The following is a 19,862-nucleotide window of genomic DNA, read 5'->3' as shown; positions in this document are numbered from 1 at the left end:
AATTGTCTATGAAATGTAGATCTCGAAATATTTACGATACCAGAACCTGACTGGTGCTCAGATGGGCAGATGGCAAACTGATGTGAAATGATGTGGATCAGATAGAATACGAAGAGAATGAGCTGAATGCAAGAGACAGAAGAAAGAGATTGATTATTAAATATTAGAGAAAGCATCCATCAACAACATTGACAATGACACTAATGAAACAGAAGACAGGCATTCTTACAATCATCTTTGTTTTTAATCCTTCCTCCAAAAAGGAAAAAAAAACAAAACCACCCCACTCACCATTATATGAGATCACTAATAACATGGCACACTGTTTTCCCCAGTATCTCCTTCCCTTGTAAGAATAAAATTGGCTCCACTAATTACAATAAAGTGTTCTCCAAAGAGGAAGCAAGCTTTAGAAGGCACCCAGCTCTGAGATCACTACATAATTTATCCTACATGGATGCCTTTCCCAAGACCATCAATTTCTTAAAGTACACAAAAAACTTTTCCATTTTTAAACTCATGAGACATAAACCTGTTCCACATTATGTTGTCGTTGTTTTTATTTCTATGTTTAGGGGAAAATTGGGCAGGACTACCTTATACGGACAGAGAAAGGGATGTGTACCCTAATGATGCCATCAGAAACCTTTCAAGTGGCAGAAATAAACACTTTATAGGGAAACAGGTCACCACATTATCTAAAGATGGTCTCTAAATGGCAGAACAGGAACATTCCTTGTTCCTTTAGTTTCTTCCAAAGCAACAGCTTGAAAAGTACCTAAAATTGGGCCAGTCACTCATTGCCCCACTCACTGATCAATTTTCCACCAATCAATGGTTACTGGAAAACTTTGGCCTAACCTCCGATTCCTGATGAAGTCTACAGCCAGTGTGCAGAGGCTGCTCCAAGGCTATCCTACTCCCCAGAAACACCTCCCAGAGTTGGGCTTGTACAAGAAGGCCAGAGAGTCCTACTTCCAACTACCTTAAGTTGCAGATCTGAGAATAACTCCCAAAGCTATACAGAATATTAATGGGTCTCTAAAGAATTGTGCTACTCTATAAATAAAGGAATGCAGAAATCCTCTGTAGACCCATTTTGTTAAGTAATTAAAATGAAAAATTGTGACCCATTATCGTCAAAAGCTAGAACTCATGTACATGGAGGATTCAAAGCGTGTAAGGTGATATTTATTTTTAACACCTATGTGGGGGATGATCTGAGCTTTGTCCTGAAACAAGTGGCTGTTCTGCTTCTCCTCCACACAGGACTATCTGAAAGGCTAATTTCAGCCGGACTGTTCCTTTTCATCCATTCATATGAAGAGCCATATTTTTTCTTTTAAAAGGCCCCAGTGATTTGTTTTTTAAAAAAATACGAAAATTGCCGATTATAGAACTACAGAATTGTGGTACTTGCTGAAATAGTATTTACAAACCATTGTATCGAATGATGAAGTTTTAAAAACATCTTTTAATCCGTCCAACTTCCTCTACGATAAAATTATGATACAAGAGGTTTCCACTTTCACTTTAGCAGCCCCGGGGAAGACCAGTTCACTCCCCTAGAATATATTCTAGATCCTTCCGAGTCTTACAGGCTGTCCTTCCTGAAGACTGGCCCAGGTTCTGAGAGTCCTTGCGACCGTCCACCTGGCATAGCGGGATACACCCAGGTTTGGAACAGCCAGACTTGGGCTCAGTGTCTCCATTGCAACGGACTGCGATGGGCGCTCAGGCAAGTTACTAAGGCCCTCTGAGCGTCGCTTTCTCCATCTGTAAAATGGGAAAGTATCAGCTCTTTCTCAGACTGGATATAACCACTAAATACAGCTATTGATGCTATTCATTATGTAAAGATAAAAACAAGCATGCAAGAAAAGCTCTTATCTTCCCTTTCTCTCCCCTCACTCAAGACCACTCACCTGGTTGCCCTTGAGGGGGAAAAAATGAAACCAGGTTCACCTTGAAAAAGATCCAGGTATTTCTTCTACAGCTTAAGGTGAAAGTAGAGGAAATGAGCTCCATCATTCGTCATTTTTTAAAAAGGGCTAATTCTATGTTCACAAGAAGAAGAATTCCCAACATGAGGGTCAGATTTATATTTACTTCAATTTTTCTCACTCTAAAGACACCCATGGTGTAACAATTACTGATTATAAATAGCAGGTTACACAATAGTACCTGTAATGTGATACCACTAAATACATGCGTATGTATACGTGTAGAAAAAAGAATGGATGGACAAACACCAAAGTGTTTACAGAGGTTATTTTGGATTTTGTGAGTAAGAGTGCCCTTAATTTGTTGCTTTCTTCTTTTTTCTTTATGTTTACTGTTGCTTTTTTTTTTTCATTTCAAAATGTTAAGGGGGTACAAATGTTTTTGGTTACATGGATCGCTTTTGTAACTCTTGACTCATGGCTATAGGTGTGCCCATCACCCAAATAGTGTTCACTGTACCATTAGGTAGGTTTTTGTCCCTCCCCTCTTTCCCCCTGCCCCCTGCTTGATTTCCATTGAGTTTTACTTCCCTCTGTGCACATGTGTGCTCATCGGTTAGCTCCAATTTAATAAAGAGTACATGTGGTGTTTGTTTTTCCCATCTTGAGATACTTCACTTAGGAGAATGGTCTCTAGTTCCCTGCAAATTGTTGCAAATGGCATTAATACATCTTTTTTTATGGCTGAGTAGTACTCCATGGTATACATATACCACATTTTATTAAGCCACTCATGAATTGATGGGCACTTGGGTTGATTCCATATCTTTGCAATTGTGAATTGTGCTACAATAAACATTCGTGTGTAGGTGTCTTTTTAATAAAATGATATATTTTCCTTTGGGTAAATATCCAGAAGTAAGTAATCTCCTTACTATTTTTCATAGAGGTTGTAGTAATTTGCAGCACCACCAACAGTGTATTAGCATTTCTTTCTCTCTGCATCCACACCAGCATCTATTGTTTTTGGACTTTTTAATAAAAGCCATTCTAACAGGGGTAAGGTGACATCTCACTGTGGTTTTAATTTGCATTTCTGCTTTGTTCTTTACCTAGATTTTCTGCAAGGTTTGCAATGAGCATGTCATAAGCTCATTACAAATCTGTCAAATACATGCATTGAAAGAACCTATTTAGAAGAGTTCCTCTCCTCCTAAAGGTGAAGCATTCACTTACAGTATATGCATATGTTCACACAGGAATGCAATGCTGCTCTGAAACAAAAGAGTCCGTTAAAAGTATTTCCTCTCCCACATGACTGAGTTCCATGTGTGCCATAGAAGACTCCTATGGCCCTTTCTACTCTTCCTGGGAAAACTATCCAAAGTAGCTCCATACCTTGCAAATCAGCTCCAGAGTGTCCCGTGCAGTGTCCCCTGGCCGGACGACGGTCAAGGCTGGCTGATTATTGGGCAGACAGAACCAGGAGGGAGTGAAATACTCGTGGACCCAAATGTCGCAGTCAGGATTGTGCTGGTGGACGCTAGGTAAGACCACTTCTTTCTCCCTCTATAAGAAAAAATAAAGTTAAGTGGTGCGGCAGCAGCCAGGCTCTGATGACCTCAGGTCCCCAGATGGCGCTCCTATGAGAATGGCCCAGGGCAGAAGCAGAGGCAGTGGTGGGAGGCAGGGGGAGCCCTTGGAGAGAGAGAAACTACAGAGAAAGGAAGTTTATGTTGGGAGTGGGACAAGGAGATTTCTGACCTCTGATACAAGGCGGACTTCACACCTGGCCCATAGCATGAATGAGTGGGCACCAAAATTTGGAAGAAGGCAAGAAATGGGTCACCCACCCGTCTCAACTTTACTCCTCTTATTTCTTCCACAACCCATTTCAGATTTCAAGAAGATAATTCCTATAGAAAGAGTATTTGCCATGTGAACTTTATACTTCAAAGTAACAATGAAGCCCCAAGGAAATTTTTTTCAAAAAGATAATGTTCTGGCACTACATTATTTCTAGATAATCATTTCTGTGCTCTCCTTGGGCCTCCAGCACAACTCTGGGAGACAGACAGCTCTATTTCCCAAACAGAGTTCAAAGAGCTTCTGGGCTAACTCCATGGCACAAGGTGGCAAAAACAAGCCTCCTTGGCTACTGCCATCCCTCTGTCCTCTATGTCACTCTGCCAAGGACAAAGAGGGGGACGGAGTTTGTGAATGTGGGAAAAGAAGTATCCTATGTACTCACTGAGCAGCTAGATTAAACCTAAGCAAGCTCAGCAGATGAGGCAGAGCATGTTCCTAAATGGATGAAATGTTGGGAGCTCAGTGAAAGACTGATGCTAGAGTTCAGCAGTGTGCACATGATTTTGATGCTCAATATGTGGTAAGTAATATGCCTTGATAATTCATTTATAACCAGTAAATACGTATCTATAGATTGCCAAGAACAAGGCTGGTATCAGCAAATTATGAGAAGAAACAAGCTTCCAAATGAAGGCTGAGAGGTGGTAACGTAACAACTTCCATACAGAAAAAGACTGAGATCCAAGGATGGGGGAAACATTTCAGTAAAGGCCACCAAACCAAACCCCAACTGCAGAAGATACTGTCACTCCTCCCTTTAAACTGTGTTGCTTTTGCAGATAAGTTGGACCCCAGGGAAAGAACTGTCAAAACCCAATCCACTGGCCTAAATCCCATTAACTATAATTGGAATCTTCCAACTCTGTTTCCATGTGCCATATTAAATAAATAAGTGCCTTTAGCATTGGATCAGCCCAAATTTTGCATCTGAACTGTTCTTTAAGAACAAGGCATTCTAAGCAGGAAATGAAATAGAGAGCTATCTTGGAAAAACGGAAAACCAAAAGAGCTACACAGAAATATTATGGAAAAACTTTTGCAGTTTCCAGGTTCTGTGTGCTAGAGAGGATATCCCAACACTCGAGTGCACTAATCATGGTATGCAAGATGAACTGGCGGGCTTCAGAAACAACTGAGCTAACATAAAAAACTATGCTCAGATCGCATGTAGGTACAACAATTTCATTTCTTCAAATTGCATCAGCAACAGGTGCTCAAGGAGTGTGCCAAAGAGGAGTATTTCTGAGGACAGCAGCCTTTGTATCTAGCTAGGATGACATCATCCGTGAGTAGTTTGGCTATGAAAGAGAGAAAAGGCCTTCCCACGGCCACTCTTCTCTCCTCCCCCTCCAATAGCCGGAACTCTGCGCTGCACTCTGGTTTCTGCGGCTCGGCTCCATCGAGAACATGGGGCTGAGCCACTGGTGACCGACACTGCTCGGTTGCATGGCAACCGAGGGATGAATTCTGACCTACCGATGCAGAGCCTGAGAATCGGAGGATCAGATCAAGATCACGTTATCAACATCAGAACTCCCCCAGCAAAGAGCCTGCTCCAATCACTGTTAGGGTCTCGAAAACTAGGGATGTCCATTTATTTACAGACTGGGAAAAAAGGGAGCCAAGGGAAAAAAAATCAATATCTTTATGCGCTTTCAATCAGAGCAGTTTGAAAGTCCCTATTAAATCCAAGCACAACGTTGAACCAAGTCTGTGAATCTTTAATTGAATACTTGACTTGGGAAGCAAATGCATTTTTTTAAAGAGAACATACTATCAGAACAGTTCTTTGAAATTAATGGGAGCAAAATAGCATGTGTGGGCAGAGAGGGAGGATAATAAGAACTCACCTCTTGGGAATAGAAGTTGTATATAAAAGGGGATCGGCAACGGCATAAAAGATTCAGCTACTTAGAACTCAAATTTTCTCTTACATTCTAGTTGGAAACTTACACATCAAAGGATAAGTATGGAAAATGTTATGTCAGCAGGAGAATGTTCTTATTATCGCTAAGTTTTAAATACAGAATCATTTTTCATCTCTTGTTGACTTGTTATATAACTTTTAGTTATATAGTTATTTCAGTTTTACATATTGTGTCTACTTAAGTTTAGTAGCCCCAGAAACCACTGCACTGTGTATATATTGATGTACTTGTGGTACTTCTAGAAAAGGAGCACGTGTATATTTTTACCTTGCCATCTGGAACAATGTCATCAAATATTCCCTCTAAAGATTTCTTTACGGCGTCAGTCCCCTCTCCAAACACCTGCATATACAAAAGCATCATCTTAAAAAATAATCCGGGCAACAGAGCGAACAAAACATGCAGGGAGGGGGAATGGGCATGGCTGTTAGAAAGCATCACAGAAGTTTTCAGATACTCCTACTGCAAATCCCAAAGAAGGCAAAATAATTTATGGGAGCAGATTATGAAAAACATGTTCATGTATCTAGACCCCCTTCTCACATTTTTGACAGTTGGGGGGGGAAGTTTGCTTTTAGATCTAGATAATTATCTAAATTTAAAGAAAATAACCTGCAAAAGCAATGAACTAAATAAATTCACAATGAAGAATTTCCGCTCTACCTCATATATCTGATCAGATATTTGTAAATTATAACCAGTTTGCTTTGTAATCCTTTCTTCAGTAGAATTCGAGGAGATATTTATAGTGTCTTTTTGGCTTCAATACAGCAGAAAAGGTTTTATTTAAAAAACAGAAGTTTGTCTCTTCTTTGAAATTCAGTGAATCCTGCTAACTGAAAGATGTGAAAAAGAAATCTTAATAGGTTCTAAATACCCAGATACATGAACACGAGAAATTTTATATACTGGCTCGAAAATGAGCATGTACTGTCACGCTAATGCACAGAATTAAGAAAAAGCCTTTGCCTCAATACAAACAAAATATTCAAAAACATACAATTTTTGTCCATTTCAAAGTACTGAATTAATGAATAAATTTCTATCGGTATGTTTATGGCTAGCAAAAAGTTTTAAAAAACTCTCTAAGAAAGAATTGCAAGAATTGTTCATAAGACATTATACTGTCCTTTGATTTAAAAAAAAAGTTAATGCATTCTCTTGAATTCATCTAAATTCAGTCATATATTTCAGTAGCAATGGGCTGTAGCATAACCTGGTACCAATAAAGTAGAAGCACACGAACTAAGGGTTTTCACAGAACACAAGTCCAAACTGTGAAGTCCCGACATACATTTATAGCGATGGTCTGAGTCATCTATAATGACAGAGGATGCTTCTCCCAAAAGGAGAGGAGAAATGCTGGCTGTTAATGTCCTCCTTTTGCAGGTTTAATGGCGAACCATCGAGTCTCCTAAGTGATTCTTCTGATGAAATATTGACTTTTCCCTAAATGGTTTCTCCTTCAGATTGACATAAGAGCCAAACCCATGGTAGCAAACTCGATGTTCTGCTCTTCCCGAAGATCGCAGGACAAACACCCTGACTGCTCGCTCTCATACTCGCTTATCATTTGCTTATCGGGTCTCCCGCAGGTTCCACCAAGAATAGAGAATCATCACGTTTAAACAGTGAGAATGTTGGTCAGCTAAGGGACTTAGTGTATGAGCTTTCAGGATTCATCTCTTTTTTAAACTTCATTTCTTAAGTAAACTAACAGCTGGAATTGTCAGAGTGAATAAGGAGGGATCCTTCTAACAAGTCAGTCGGTGACATCTTCTCATTTTGCACCAGGGTACAGGGAGAATATTTCAAACTAGCAATCCTAGTCATGATGCCAAAATGCTCAACGCCTGACTTTCCAGCCACTGTCATCCACGAATTGGACTTTCTCCTTCTTCCAAAAGACTACAGTTACTCGTGTTCCTTTGGTCCCTAAAATCTAAACAAGCAGTTTTGGAGCTACTCAGTTCTCAAAGCCAAAGGTGAAGGATGACAGCAACAACAGAGAGTGAGTTTCCCAGAGGTAACGTCAACAGGAGAGTAGCCTTGGCGAGTGAAGGAGTAAAATTAATGAGAAGAACTGTGCTGCAGCCCGCGTCCAGCAGAGGCCCGACGCTGCGCCAGTCTAGTGATGTACTGAGATCCCCCTCCAGCCCCCGTGCACCAGAGCAGAAGGGGGCCGTGGCATAAGGAGTGCACTTGGATTCCTGACTCCTCATTCCAGGAGGCAGAGGAACTGCCCATTTTAATGTCAACCCCAAAAAGTCGAAGGCAAAGAAACAATCAGATTTCCCCGGAGGCTGCCTTTGATCCCAGGCCAGAGGCAGCTTAAAAAGACTCTGTGCTCGGGTGCCCACTTGGCTTCATTGTCACGCCCCGCTTCTTCCTGAAGACTCAGGCTGAATCGTGCACTTTCTGTAGGTCTGTAATTAACCAGGGTTTGGAAAGGATGCAGGTGGGAGACTAGAGCTTGGTGATAGACTAATAGCAGAGTTCAGTGTCGTGGGGAGACATTATGTAGTAAGAGTGTCTAGCACAGCTAACTTCTTTGTGTCAACTAGTTGATTTTAAATAACACTCAGTGTCAGTGAAGGAACACATACATCCCCACTGGAGGTGGCCGTGGAAGCACATCTGTGCAGGTGTGTCTTTCATCCACTCTGGAACCTACCTGATTGATGCTTGGGCGTCCCTGCTTCTTTTTGGAGGTAGTATCCAGACCCCAGAGAGAAGAAAACCTGCTCCTTCGCTTGCTCGCGGATCTGGACATGGCCTGAGTACGTCTTCTCACTCCAGTTTCGCCAGTACGCGCTGCCACCTGAGGATGGCAAGGACAAACGGCAAGACGAGAGATGTGTCAGGACCACCCACCTCAAGGTTCCCATTAAGCCTCACCCTTAAAAAAAATCCCTCTTCCAGCACACCAGCCAATCCTGGCCCCACTACCCAAAGCATTTAATCCCTGACTCAGACACACTGGGACTTCGAGAGCCCTTCACGGATTCACAACAGAAATAAAAAGTTGGCAAACTCAACCCTTGTTCAAGATTATCATTTAAAATAATGTAATAAAATACATATGTTATGTTCCCAAGAATTAAACATCCTTCCAGTCACAGGCTTGAACTACAGAGTCAAGTGAATGAGCCACGCTTTCTTGAGATCCTCCCCAAATGCTACGGAGCTGTCCCTGCATTCCAATGAACTTGGTGCCTGAGTATCAGCAAAAAGAGTGGAAAACAGCAGCTTTTGGTTCCTGGGATTCCATATTAAATCTACAATTACCAATCTCTTCTATTTCGTTTTCTTAGAATATACAAAATCACTTTCTTTATGAGGTGAGTGATAGTTGGCCCCCACATCCATTCTGTCTTCAATCTCAGTGAGAGAAATCCCAAATGTAGCTGAGCACATGGCCAATCAGTCAAAGCCGGGCGTGGGCTTGTGACTAAGTTCTGGCCAATGGGACATAAGTAGAAAACCTATTTGCAACTTCCACAAATTGTCCTCGGGACTAGGGAGCTTTCCTCTTCCCCGATGAAAGGAAGGTCCTCATCACGAGAGAACCTTTTTCAAGGTGGCAGAACAAGACAGAAGGAGTCTAGCACCCTGAAAATGGAGACACCACCTTATCAGACTTACATAACTTACATGTCCTATGTTTAGGTGAATGAGAAATAAAAGTTGTTTTAAAAAAAACAGAAACCACTAAACTCTGTCGTGATATTTGCAATGTGCCAGCAAATATCAGAGGGGAACACCCCACATGTAAATCTGCCACTGTGATAATTGCTCGACTAGAATCTCTGACTCCGTAAAGTCCTCCCAGGCAAAACATTCGGGCTTAAACTTTATCCTACAGGTTGTAAGCAAAGTCCCAAGAACTTAAAGGAACTTCTGCCAGGAAGTCTCAAGAGGCCACCCACGGCTCGCCTTTCAAAAAAGGGAGCGGCAGGAGGTACAGCCAGTCAGACTTGAAATGAAACTTCCCCGCCCGCTTTTTGTTGCTAGAGGTGAGTGTCTTGGAACCCACTTGTCATAGATTCCCACACGGGCAACTCCCAGTGTGACAGATGCCAACTGGCAGCAGTCTCGGGGATGAAGCGCTGTTGGGTAACACAGGGGCCTCCCCGGCAGTCAGCACGTTGGTTGAAGGCATGTCTCTCCCCGTTCTCAGTGTTGACAGTGTAAACACCATGGAAGCCCCGTGAGTAGGTCGGCAAGGACCCCCGCACACATTAAAAACAAGAATCAAAACGGCTTCTCTGCGAGGGTATTAGGGGAAGGTTTTTGGTCCCAAACCAAAGCAGGAAGATGAGGGAGCTGAGAGGTCTTGCATTTTCTCAGCTTAGCACATAAAAAACCCAGATCAGGGCGTGGAAAAGTGTGGTATCCAAGACACTGGTGGTAATTTTTATGAGAAAGACCTTAATCCACGATTACACTGGAGGTGTTGTGGAGAAAAATATTTCAAAACAAAGACAACATTAAATATGTAAAAGTTTTCTCCTATTTTCATCACTTTCTAAGTTCAAAGTAAACAAAGGTTGTAAAAAGAATACATTATGACATGCCGACACACATGACTATGTCAACCCTGGATAAATGGTGTTAAATTTAAAATTCTAGAGAAAAAAATGTCCGTTTGGTCTCATGTTTGTATGTTATTTATAAATAAATCAATCCATCCATAAATAGATACATATACACATACAGAGGCAGCCATGTACGTCAATATGTATGATTCTGTCTTCTTGCTACAGCACACAGCAATATCTGCACTTACTGTGTTTATTTACTTGCTTATTTATTTCTTACTCATTTCTTAGGGATAAGAAAGCAAGTAAATAAACAAGAGTATATGCCACAAGAATATGACCTGCAATAGGACAGGATCTCTGTGTTGTTCACAACAACCCTGATCACAAGGCTAGGGACTGCCATATGCCAGGCACATATATTTGATGATTGAATGAATAAATAAATAAACATCAAAAAGCAAAAGCAGAGATCCTATATAACATGGTTGCAACCATTAAAAAGTAACTCTTTAGCTTGCAATTTTAGGGGGAAAAAAGAGCATGGGCCAGGCATGGTGGCTCACGCCTGTAATCCTACCACTTTGGGAGGCTGAGGCAGGAGGATCGCTTGAGGTCAGGGATTCAAGCCCAGCCTGAGCAAAAGCAAGACCCCTTCTCTACTAAAAAAAAAAAAGAGCATGAAAGAGAAACACATGCAATGATAAATATTCTCAGTTACCAGCGGACCAGTTAGTTGAGTCTATTTAACAGACTTATTTAAGGTTCTCATAAGAACTATTCTAAACTGTTTGGGGCCTTGTAAACTGCAAAAGTAACCACTACCCCCGAGACAATAATAACTCCAACTGAGCAAAGGGATTTAGAAAAAGAAAAGCTGGCAGGAGAACTCCCGGACAAAAGCGCAAGAGTTTCTCAATGATCTTTGCCCAGACAATGCCTCCCTTTGTGGCCCGGACCTGATTACTCTATCATTCTGCTCATCTGTGCAAACAAGAACAATGATAACCTTCTTTCAAAGAGTACAGCGGGGACCCTTCAGTTAATTACTGCAAATCACTCAGCATTCTGGGAAGCTCTCCTAGTGAATGGTACTTCAATTGTGGCTCCAATTTCCTCCCCTAGCCCTGTCACCCTCACACCTCCTCCCCACTCCTCCCCCACTTAAAAGGAGGAAAAAAAAATTCCTGGACAAAGGCTAAATTGAAGAATATTTCAACCCCAAGGGGGAAAAAAATCCCTGGAGTCAAATGACAAGAAGAGGAGGAACAAAAAATAAGTGTCCAATAAATCAGAGTATAAAACTCTCTGCCTGGGATCTTCTCCGGGAGATAGGACAGCAAATGGGAACGGACACCCAATAGGCTCACGTGACTTATTCTGTCTCAAATGAAACCCCTTGTAGAAAAGAGAAGTTTGCAAGCACGGAGCAAAACACCCAGACTTGCATCACTGATGCAGCTAGCAAAAAAAAAAGCAAAGAAACAAGAGTTGAACATATGGAATTAAATATTCTTCCCTAAAATCACTGACCAAAAAAACCTAAAAGAGTTACTAACTCTCCCACCCCCATCTTTAGCTGGCCAGATTTTAATAGCCTGCCCACCAAAAGAAAAGTACACGCAAATCACAGACATTGAGATGGAGGAAATTAGAAGGTCTGCAGAGAAATTATGAAAACCAAGAACCTTCTCACAGAGGTCAGATCCAATGGCTTTGAAGAAAATAATTAAAGCATACGAGTTTTAGGTAGAAAGCAAAATTATTTTCTCCCAAACCCCAGAAGCCACAGTGAAAGAAAGGAGCCACTGAGACTCTCAGGATTTGGAATTAATACAGATGGTGCCTCACTGACATCGCAAGGTCCCTTAATAAAAATGCTCCCTGGATACATGACATTCTGACAGGGAGTAAATAAAAATTGTTACCCCAGTGTTTTTGTAGAACAGGCTAACTGAGATTTGGCTAGGTCAAAAATTGGTATCCAGGTCTCAGAGAAACAGATCTAGAGACAGGAACTGAAAACTGTTTGCAAGATTTATTTATCGCAGCACTTTGTCCCACCACTACTGAAAAAACAGGACTTAATAGCTATATGGAGAGGTGGTAGCCAGGGAGACCAAGAGCTGAGCTATAATTAGCAGAACAAATCAGGATGCCAGTTTTAATAATTCCAGAAATTGGTTTAAGACTTCTTTAAAAATGTAAATCTACCCCTAATTATCTGAATGATGATGCTAATCTATTTATAAAGAATACAAACGCCTCTGACTGAATTACAGCTCTGAATTCAATTGAAGGGTACAGCTGACATGGCAAGACAGAACAGCACAGCTAAGGTTTTCCAAAGCTGTTTCTGGAACCTGAGATGTAACATTTAATTCCATAGCAAATGTGCTAAGGTGCAGTACATTTTAAGTGGGTGTCAACTTGGATCGGCTAAAACCATGTTACTCGCACAGCAATTTTTGAGAAGAAAAGGAGCCAGAAGTACATAAAGCTGTTCACAATTTAGCAAGTACATGAAATTACAGATTATAAACACACCACACGACTATACAATCTGCCGCTCTGGAGGTCAGATAAAAATGTTCTTTCTCGAGTGCTGCATACATTCGGCTGGCAAATCGTGGACATTCTCTGCCTTCCTCTAATGTAGCAGGTATTTATGGTCATCAAGACAACGATAAAAATGGAGTGAAAGGCAGATCTCCAAAGAGATCTGTGTTCAATATACGGTGTATGTGTATGTGAGTGATTAAGAGACAGAGAGAGAGAACAAGAACACATTTATGTATGCGAGAGAGCCCGCCACTCACCATGTCCATAAAGTTAATGTAAAAAACATGTATTTGGGTTCAAACCATGACACTGCCTAAAGATGTAAAGAGTTATCAACAAACACTACATGTGAACAACCCTGAAGACAACACCTTTCACATTTTCTTTGCACAATAGCTTAGGCCCCATCCAGAGAGGCTTAAGTAATAAATTTCAGAACAGATGCAAATAAAAATTTGCACCCAGTGCAAACTGAGCACATTTCAGAAATCTACACACAGCAGTAAACTAGAAAAACAAGAGACTCCTGTCAAGTCCTGCTCAGGATTAGGCGTCAAGATTAATATTTTTCAAAAATTCATTAGCTTCTACTCACCAGGGCATGAAAAGATGACACAGAAAAGATTCCAAGGCGGCCCATTGCCACTTTCGTCGGTCGGCTTGCAAAAGCAAGTAGCCTTTTGGGGTTTGGCAGCTCCCCACCCTGAAGGCTGGCTAAGTAACAGCGGAAACGAAAGAGGTCCATTTGGAACTGTTCAAGATTTTGCTCCCAAACAAAGATCTACAGTAGTGAAAACATGGGGAAAAGAAAAAGTTGAGAAAAAGGGAAAACAAATGTTAACAATTTGTATCCTATACAAATCTTACAAATCTGTATGTTGTAAAGGTATTCATTGTAATCCTAAGGAATAAACAACAGGTATCCTAAATTTCTGAGGTCCATGTGTTTCTTCTGCAAAGATCTACAGTCATAAATTCAGCATGAGAAATAGAAAGAATATTATTAGTTGCTCCTATCATAGACTCCATGTTTGGGGGCATTATAGCTCTATCAACTCCAAGATCTGGGCTGCAAATAGAAGAAAAAATGTAGAGACTTCTAGCACCAGAAAACTGCATGACTTGCCAAGAGGCGGCTTTTCATATGAAGAAAAGTGAGGTGAATTAAACGCCAGAGACAAATAGACAAGAGCTTTTGGGAAGAGGTGGGTGGCCCAGAGTACAGCATAGGAAGCCCAATACTAGATGGTGGAGACCCACACTCTGCAGTACGGAATTCCAACCTTAGCATGTCTCTGAGACATTCCCTCATTTGTCAAAGCAGCAAAATAAATCCACCTCCTAAGGCCGATGTGATGTTTAAATAGGATAATGCAAGAATAAGTACAAGGTCTGGCAGAGAGTGAAGGCTCAAGGATGCTGACAATGATACAGATGATGATTAATGGTTGATATCTCTCTTTTTACTTTGATTTAAAATATAATATCAGTGTACACACACGTTCATGGCAGCACTGTTTACAACAGCCCAGAGGTGGAAACAGCTCAGCTGTCCATCAATGGATGAATAGATAAACTGGTGTACACATGCAATGGAATAATATTCAGCCCAATACAAGAAGTACTTATGTGTGCTACAAGGTGGATCAACCTCCAAACATTATGCTCAAAGAAGCCAGACACAAAAGGTCACCTAATGTGCAACTGCATTCACATGAAACATCTAAAATAGGCAAATCCATAAAGACACAATGCCAGGGGCAGAGGGGACCAACTGCTTAACGGGTATGGGGTTACCTTTTGGGATGGAGGAAAATGTTTCACAACTAGATAGACGTGGTGGTTGCACAACATTGTGAATGTACTAAATGCCACTGGATTATTAACTTTAAAATGGTTCATTTTATGTTATGTGAAGTTTGCCTTAATTTGAAAAAAAGAAAATACAGTGTCAGGTAACAGAGGCAAAAAAGAGAGAGAGAGAGAAGTGTGGAAGACCACAGGCTGGGCCATGTCATCAACTGTTCAATGATTTGAATATCATCTATTCACATAATTGATACCAGGTGGCTATCACTGACTTCACAATCACTGGATAGAAGGCAAAAACATCCTCTGTTCATTTCACTAAATCTTTCCTATTTAGCATGAAATATACTTATGCTCATACACTGCAAGGATAGATAATACTTTTTTAAAAAGCACTTCACCATCTCCAAATTTATTAATAGAATTCAAATTTATTGAGGAGTCAGCAATGAATCCCCCCATAGCTGAGCTCCAAGAGAATCTGATAACATGGGGAACGGAAACACAGACTTTCTAATTACACAGATCCTCTAGAAGAGCACGTCACTGGAGGAAGCTGGAAGGCTCCTCTATTGGATTTCTGCCTTTCATTCAATGGAATATTGTTCCCTTCAGCTCATAACAATCAACTGCGAACAAAGGGTGAAGAAAACTGACAGTCACAATAAAGAAATCAGCAGCCTGGAAGACAAGCTGTCGAGGAGATAACCAACTATGCTTCCTGATTCCAAGGTAGCTAAAAAAAACCCAACTTTTTAAAGACCTAACGATTCTTCCCGGGTCTAAACATGGAAGAACGATGATTACCTGATCTAGTATAGTTTTCTTCTTCTTTGAGTCAGTGACGGAAGACAGCTGCATTTCGCCCATTTTCTTCATCTTTTCATCCATGTCGATCTTCTGTTCCAGCTTTTTGATTTCGGACTTCAGCAGCCGGAGCGTGTCTTCCTTGTGGTGGTGCCTGGCGACGGCGGCTGCGCAGGCAGAGTGGATGGCGGTGATCCAGTTCTCCAGCTCTGTCTGGCTGGTGGTCTACACAGGGCAGAAAGGGCAAGAAGAAGGAGCCACCTTTTAGGAAGTTAAAAGAAAGGCACTAGTGCATTTCCAGAGCAGCAACACCTGGGAGTCAAGAGGACAGGACTAGACACCCATGGGTAAGGCTAACTTGATCTCATCCTTCGGGGAACTGATAACAAAAACTTAGTCTCAGGTCAGACCCCTGCTCCCCTCTCACACCAAGGGTCATCCTGAATGAAGCCACAGTGTCTGCTCACCCAACATACTTATTGAACTCACTCGTGTGTTCCTACATCACTTGACAGCTCCTTTTCTAGTCAAGAGGGTTGTTGTGAAGCAGGGGTCAATTTCCAGAGAGTACCAGTCAGTCACAAGGTATGAGTGTTCAAAGAAGCCACAATATCCCTGCCTCCAATGAACCACTGCAACCCAAATCCTAAGGTCCTAACCCGGTGTTAAGCACCAATGACAACACTAGGGTTGGGGGAAGTGGTTCAAAGCAGCCAGAAGAAATACTGTCTCAGGGGACCTCATGGGAGAGTCGGAGAATCGCAGCCACCCAGCAACAAGCTGTGTGCTCCGTCTGAGTGGCCTACTCGAGAAGGGCATGAAGACAGTGTTGGGTGACACTCATCAATGGACAGGTGCCTCAAAGTGGGGTTAGTGCGACTCAGGGGTGTGCTGAAAGGCAAAAGTCAGAATAGTTTTGGGGAGACAGCACATGTGTAATAACTTGCTATTCATGATTCTTTAAGAACTCGATCAATGAGTATTTATAAGTAAGGAGGTGCTGGACTTTTCCAGGTATTCCCTGAAGCCCAAAGAAACTTAATAAATGCTCCAAAGTTAGCCCATCTAAAGAAACGGTCTATTCAGCCACTACAATACTAAAGTAGCCACTCACATCATTTTTCATGCACAAAAATTTGATTTATTTTTCCTTTGATGCATCTTCTCAATTTTCAAACTCATCTGAGTAATGGCTTGTAAACAAAATTCTATTAATGGTACCCACCAGCACATTACTCTATGTTGACTGGCAACCGAAATTTAAGTCAAGGGACTACTGTTATCGGTATTACTTCAGAATCCCATCAGTTTTGTATTCCACAAAAGAAACGGCTTCAAATATTAAAAATGGTGTCTGCCAACAAAGCCACCTCACACTGGACATGCCTAAATGATCCAGCCATTATTGCATTGTTAAAAAAAAATTGCCTGTGGATAAAGATTTCAATAAGCTAGACATCCTCACAAAGAAACAGCAGAAGTATCACCTGATAAAGCAAATGGAATCACTTCTGAAGGATCGAGTGGGAGGAGGAGAGAAGATAAAGACTTTGGAAGCCACAGGTAAAGACTGATAGATTGGGAAACTTAAGGAAAACAAAAAACACGTCTGTATATGAGATTCGTCTTTAACTTTTAAGCTTGCTTCAAATTTTTAATATCAATCTCCTCTTTGAAGGTCATTATCTTATACTTTATCCTTACATCTCTCTTTGAATTTACATAAGAAAAATAGAGCCTAACACCCTCACCCATAAAACCAAAGTGCCAAGCTTGTTCTTGCCCCGTACACTGTCAAACGTTCCATCATTGGATCTCTTGGGGCCTCAGAATGAGCAACTATTTTGTTAGGTGGGGTTATTTTTCCCCCTTTTTTTTAATAAGGAAAGGAACCAGCTCAGATGAAGAAATAATCTCATGAGGATTATTTCCTAAAAAAGAAAAAACCAAAAACTTCCAAGGTGAAAATATCCAGTGTTGGCGAAGACATAGAGCAACCAGATCTTTTATGTGTTTCTGGCTGCTGGCTGGAGGGTGAATGGGTGCAACTGCTTTGGAGAGCCGTTTGGCACTACCTGAGAAAGTTGAATATATGCACACCTTGTGACCTAGAAAATGCACTCTGGGTATATACCCGACAGAAATGCACTCACATGCTCACCAAAATACACGTACCAAAACACGCACAGCGGCATAGTCCGTAATGGGCAAAACCGAAAACTATGCAGATGCCCATCAACAGCAGAACTGATGAACATGTGGCAAAACCATGCAACAAAACACTACACAGCAACGAGAATGAAGGATCTACAAGTACATAATACAATACGAATAAATCTTACACACATAATGTTGCAGACAGGAAGCCAGATACACAAGAGTATGTACTGTAGGATTCTATTTATATAAAGTGCAAACACAGGTTACACTAATATACACTATTAGAGGTCAAGAGAGCAGGTGTTTGGTGAGAATGAGGAGCGAGGGTAGCAACGGGAAAGATGCAGCAGAGAAACACCGGGGTGCTGGCCGCTTTCTGTTTTTTGATCTGCATGCTGGTTGCACAGAGGTATGACATGGGTGTGTTCAGTTTGTCAAACACTATCCAAAGACATACTTTTCTGTGTATATACTATACTTTAATAGAAAGTTTCAAAAAAAATCCCTCTAAGATATATTACCCTAATATTTAAGCATAATTTTGCTATCACTATCCTAAAATATTATACCTTGTATTCAATTTTCCATTAAAAATTATCCTTAGAGGACTATAAAGGAAGTTCCAAAAAGCTTGGCCCTTCAGCACCATTTCTTTGTCCTCCCAGGCGCCTGGTCGTGCCTGATAGAAAGCTGGTTCCTTGACCCGAAACACGCCTTCCACTTTGTATGCACAGCTTGGTGGCATAAGGAGCTTTCAGGCTTTGGGAAGCCAGTGTTTTCACCCATTTTAAAAGGACAACGTGGGGCATCCAGATGCAGTCTTTGCAGAGGTGACACACCTCTACGCACAGGCTATGACTCCTGCACAGACACGAGGCAGTTCGAGGCTCGGTGGGCAGCCCATGTTTGTTTGTTCCTCAAACAAACCTCTGTCATCTCTGCTCAGTTAGAACCTTCCACCGCCCAGACCCCACCCCCAACTTATGGAGTAAGGACAGGAAATACCTGTGACCCTGACGTGATGCCCAAGGAATGGATAGAAAGATCTTAAACTTCTGATAGCAAGCTCTGCTAAAACATGTTAGGAACTTATATTTTAAATAAAAATGTTCATCTAGAAGGGATTCAACATGACTATTTTACTGATGGAGAAATGAAAGCCCAGAAAAATTAAGAAGGACACTTCCTAAATTACTTAGGAAGTAGTTTATTATAAACCCCACTCTCCACCAATCCTGTGCTTTTTTCAAAAAGTGTTTTGTTTTGTTTTTCCTTTTTTAATATGACATACCGATCCTGTTCCCCAGCTCCTGATATCTGCTCTAAAGCCTAGTGCAGGGTCGTGAGCACAGCACCCCCCACCCCACATTTTAAGCTCTCCGCCTTCCTGGAATATGGGAGGGTAGAAATTTCCTGCCCCCTCTAAAGCCAGGCATGGCCATGGCACTTGGGTTTGGCCAATGAAATGTGAGAAGAAGCAACACATGTCACCACTCAACAAAAGCCTGATTCACCTCATTGTTGCCCCTTTGCCTACAGTCACAGAAGCAAGTGTTAAGATAGAGCTTCTGTCCACCTGGGTTCCTAACCGTCCAGGGGGAGTGTAGCTTTGGAGCCAACCTCCATCGGACACTGGCAGGAATGAGAAGGTATGGTAAGTCACTGAGAATTGAGGGTTGCTTCTTCCTACAGCATAATCCAACCCACCCTGACTGACATACTAGCAAAGTAAAAATCTCATTGCAAAATAGGTGATGCTTTGAAAATAAGGAAGTCTGTATGACACACTTTGAACCCCAAGTAGAACCACAATCTGATATGTTCCGTGGAACAACAGCCTTTTGCTCTCTTTACTTGATGAAAGGGGGCCTTCTTCTTCCCCCCCTTCCCCCGGCCTGTGAGGATCCCAGACAAACTCAGCCAATAGCAGCACAGTCCATTTTGAGGTCAGAGAGCTTGGGTTTGCCCCCCATTTAAAAAGTAGCAATGAAGGAAGCTGATGATAGTCAATGTTAAACATCCTTTGAAAGGTGTGTATTTAATTTTGGCAACGAAGCTATCCTGGAACTCATTTATTTAAAAGAAAGGGCCGGGTGCGGTGGCTCACGCCTGTAATCCTAGCACTCTGGGAGGCCGAGGCGGGTGGATCATTTGAGCTCAGGAGTTCAAGACCAGCCTGAGCAAGAGCAAGACCCCATCTCTACTAAAAATACAAAGAAGTTAGCTGGACAACTAAAAATATA

The 19,862-nt window shown here is 41.6% G+C and overlaps 1 protein-coding gene across 3 annotated transcripts in view; it reads right to left on the bottom strand.

Moving 5' to 3' along the window:
• Positions 1-19,862, bottom strand: part of TIAM1 (T-cell lymphoma invasion and metastasis 1) — a 192,041-nt gene that overhangs the window by 87,039 nt on the left and 85,140 nt on the right. For 2 of the 3 annotated variants that reach the window (XM_012657344.1, XM_012657346.1), the window contains 5 exons: positions 15,460-15,684; positions 13,439-13,624; positions 8,415-8,561; positions 6,008-6,082; positions 3,342-3,512 (listed from right to left, as the gene is read on the bottom strand). In XM_012657344.1, the coding sequence (XP_012512798.1) occupies positions 3,342-3,512; positions 6,008-6,082; positions 8,415-8,561; positions 13,439-13,624; positions 15,460-15,684 (804 nt within the window). The remainder of the gene's footprint in view (positions 1-3,341; positions 3,513-6,007; positions 6,083-8,414; positions 8,562-13,438; positions 13,625-15,459; positions 15,685-19,862) is intronic. The other variant, XM_012657345.1, reaches the window with a different exon arrangement.

Source organism: Propithecus coquereli, unplaced genomic scaffold (genome assembly GCF_000956105.1).
Source record: "Propithecus coquereli isolate 6110/MARCELLA unplaced genomic scaffold, Pcoq_1.0 Scaffold54, whole genome shotgun sequence".
Taxonomy (NCBI): Eukaryota; Metazoa; Chordata; class Mammalia; order Primates; family Indriidae; genus Propithecus; species Propithecus coquereli.
The sequence above is the reverse complement of the archived record's forward strand: the minus strand, read 5'-3'. Positions and strand labels throughout refer to the sequence as shown.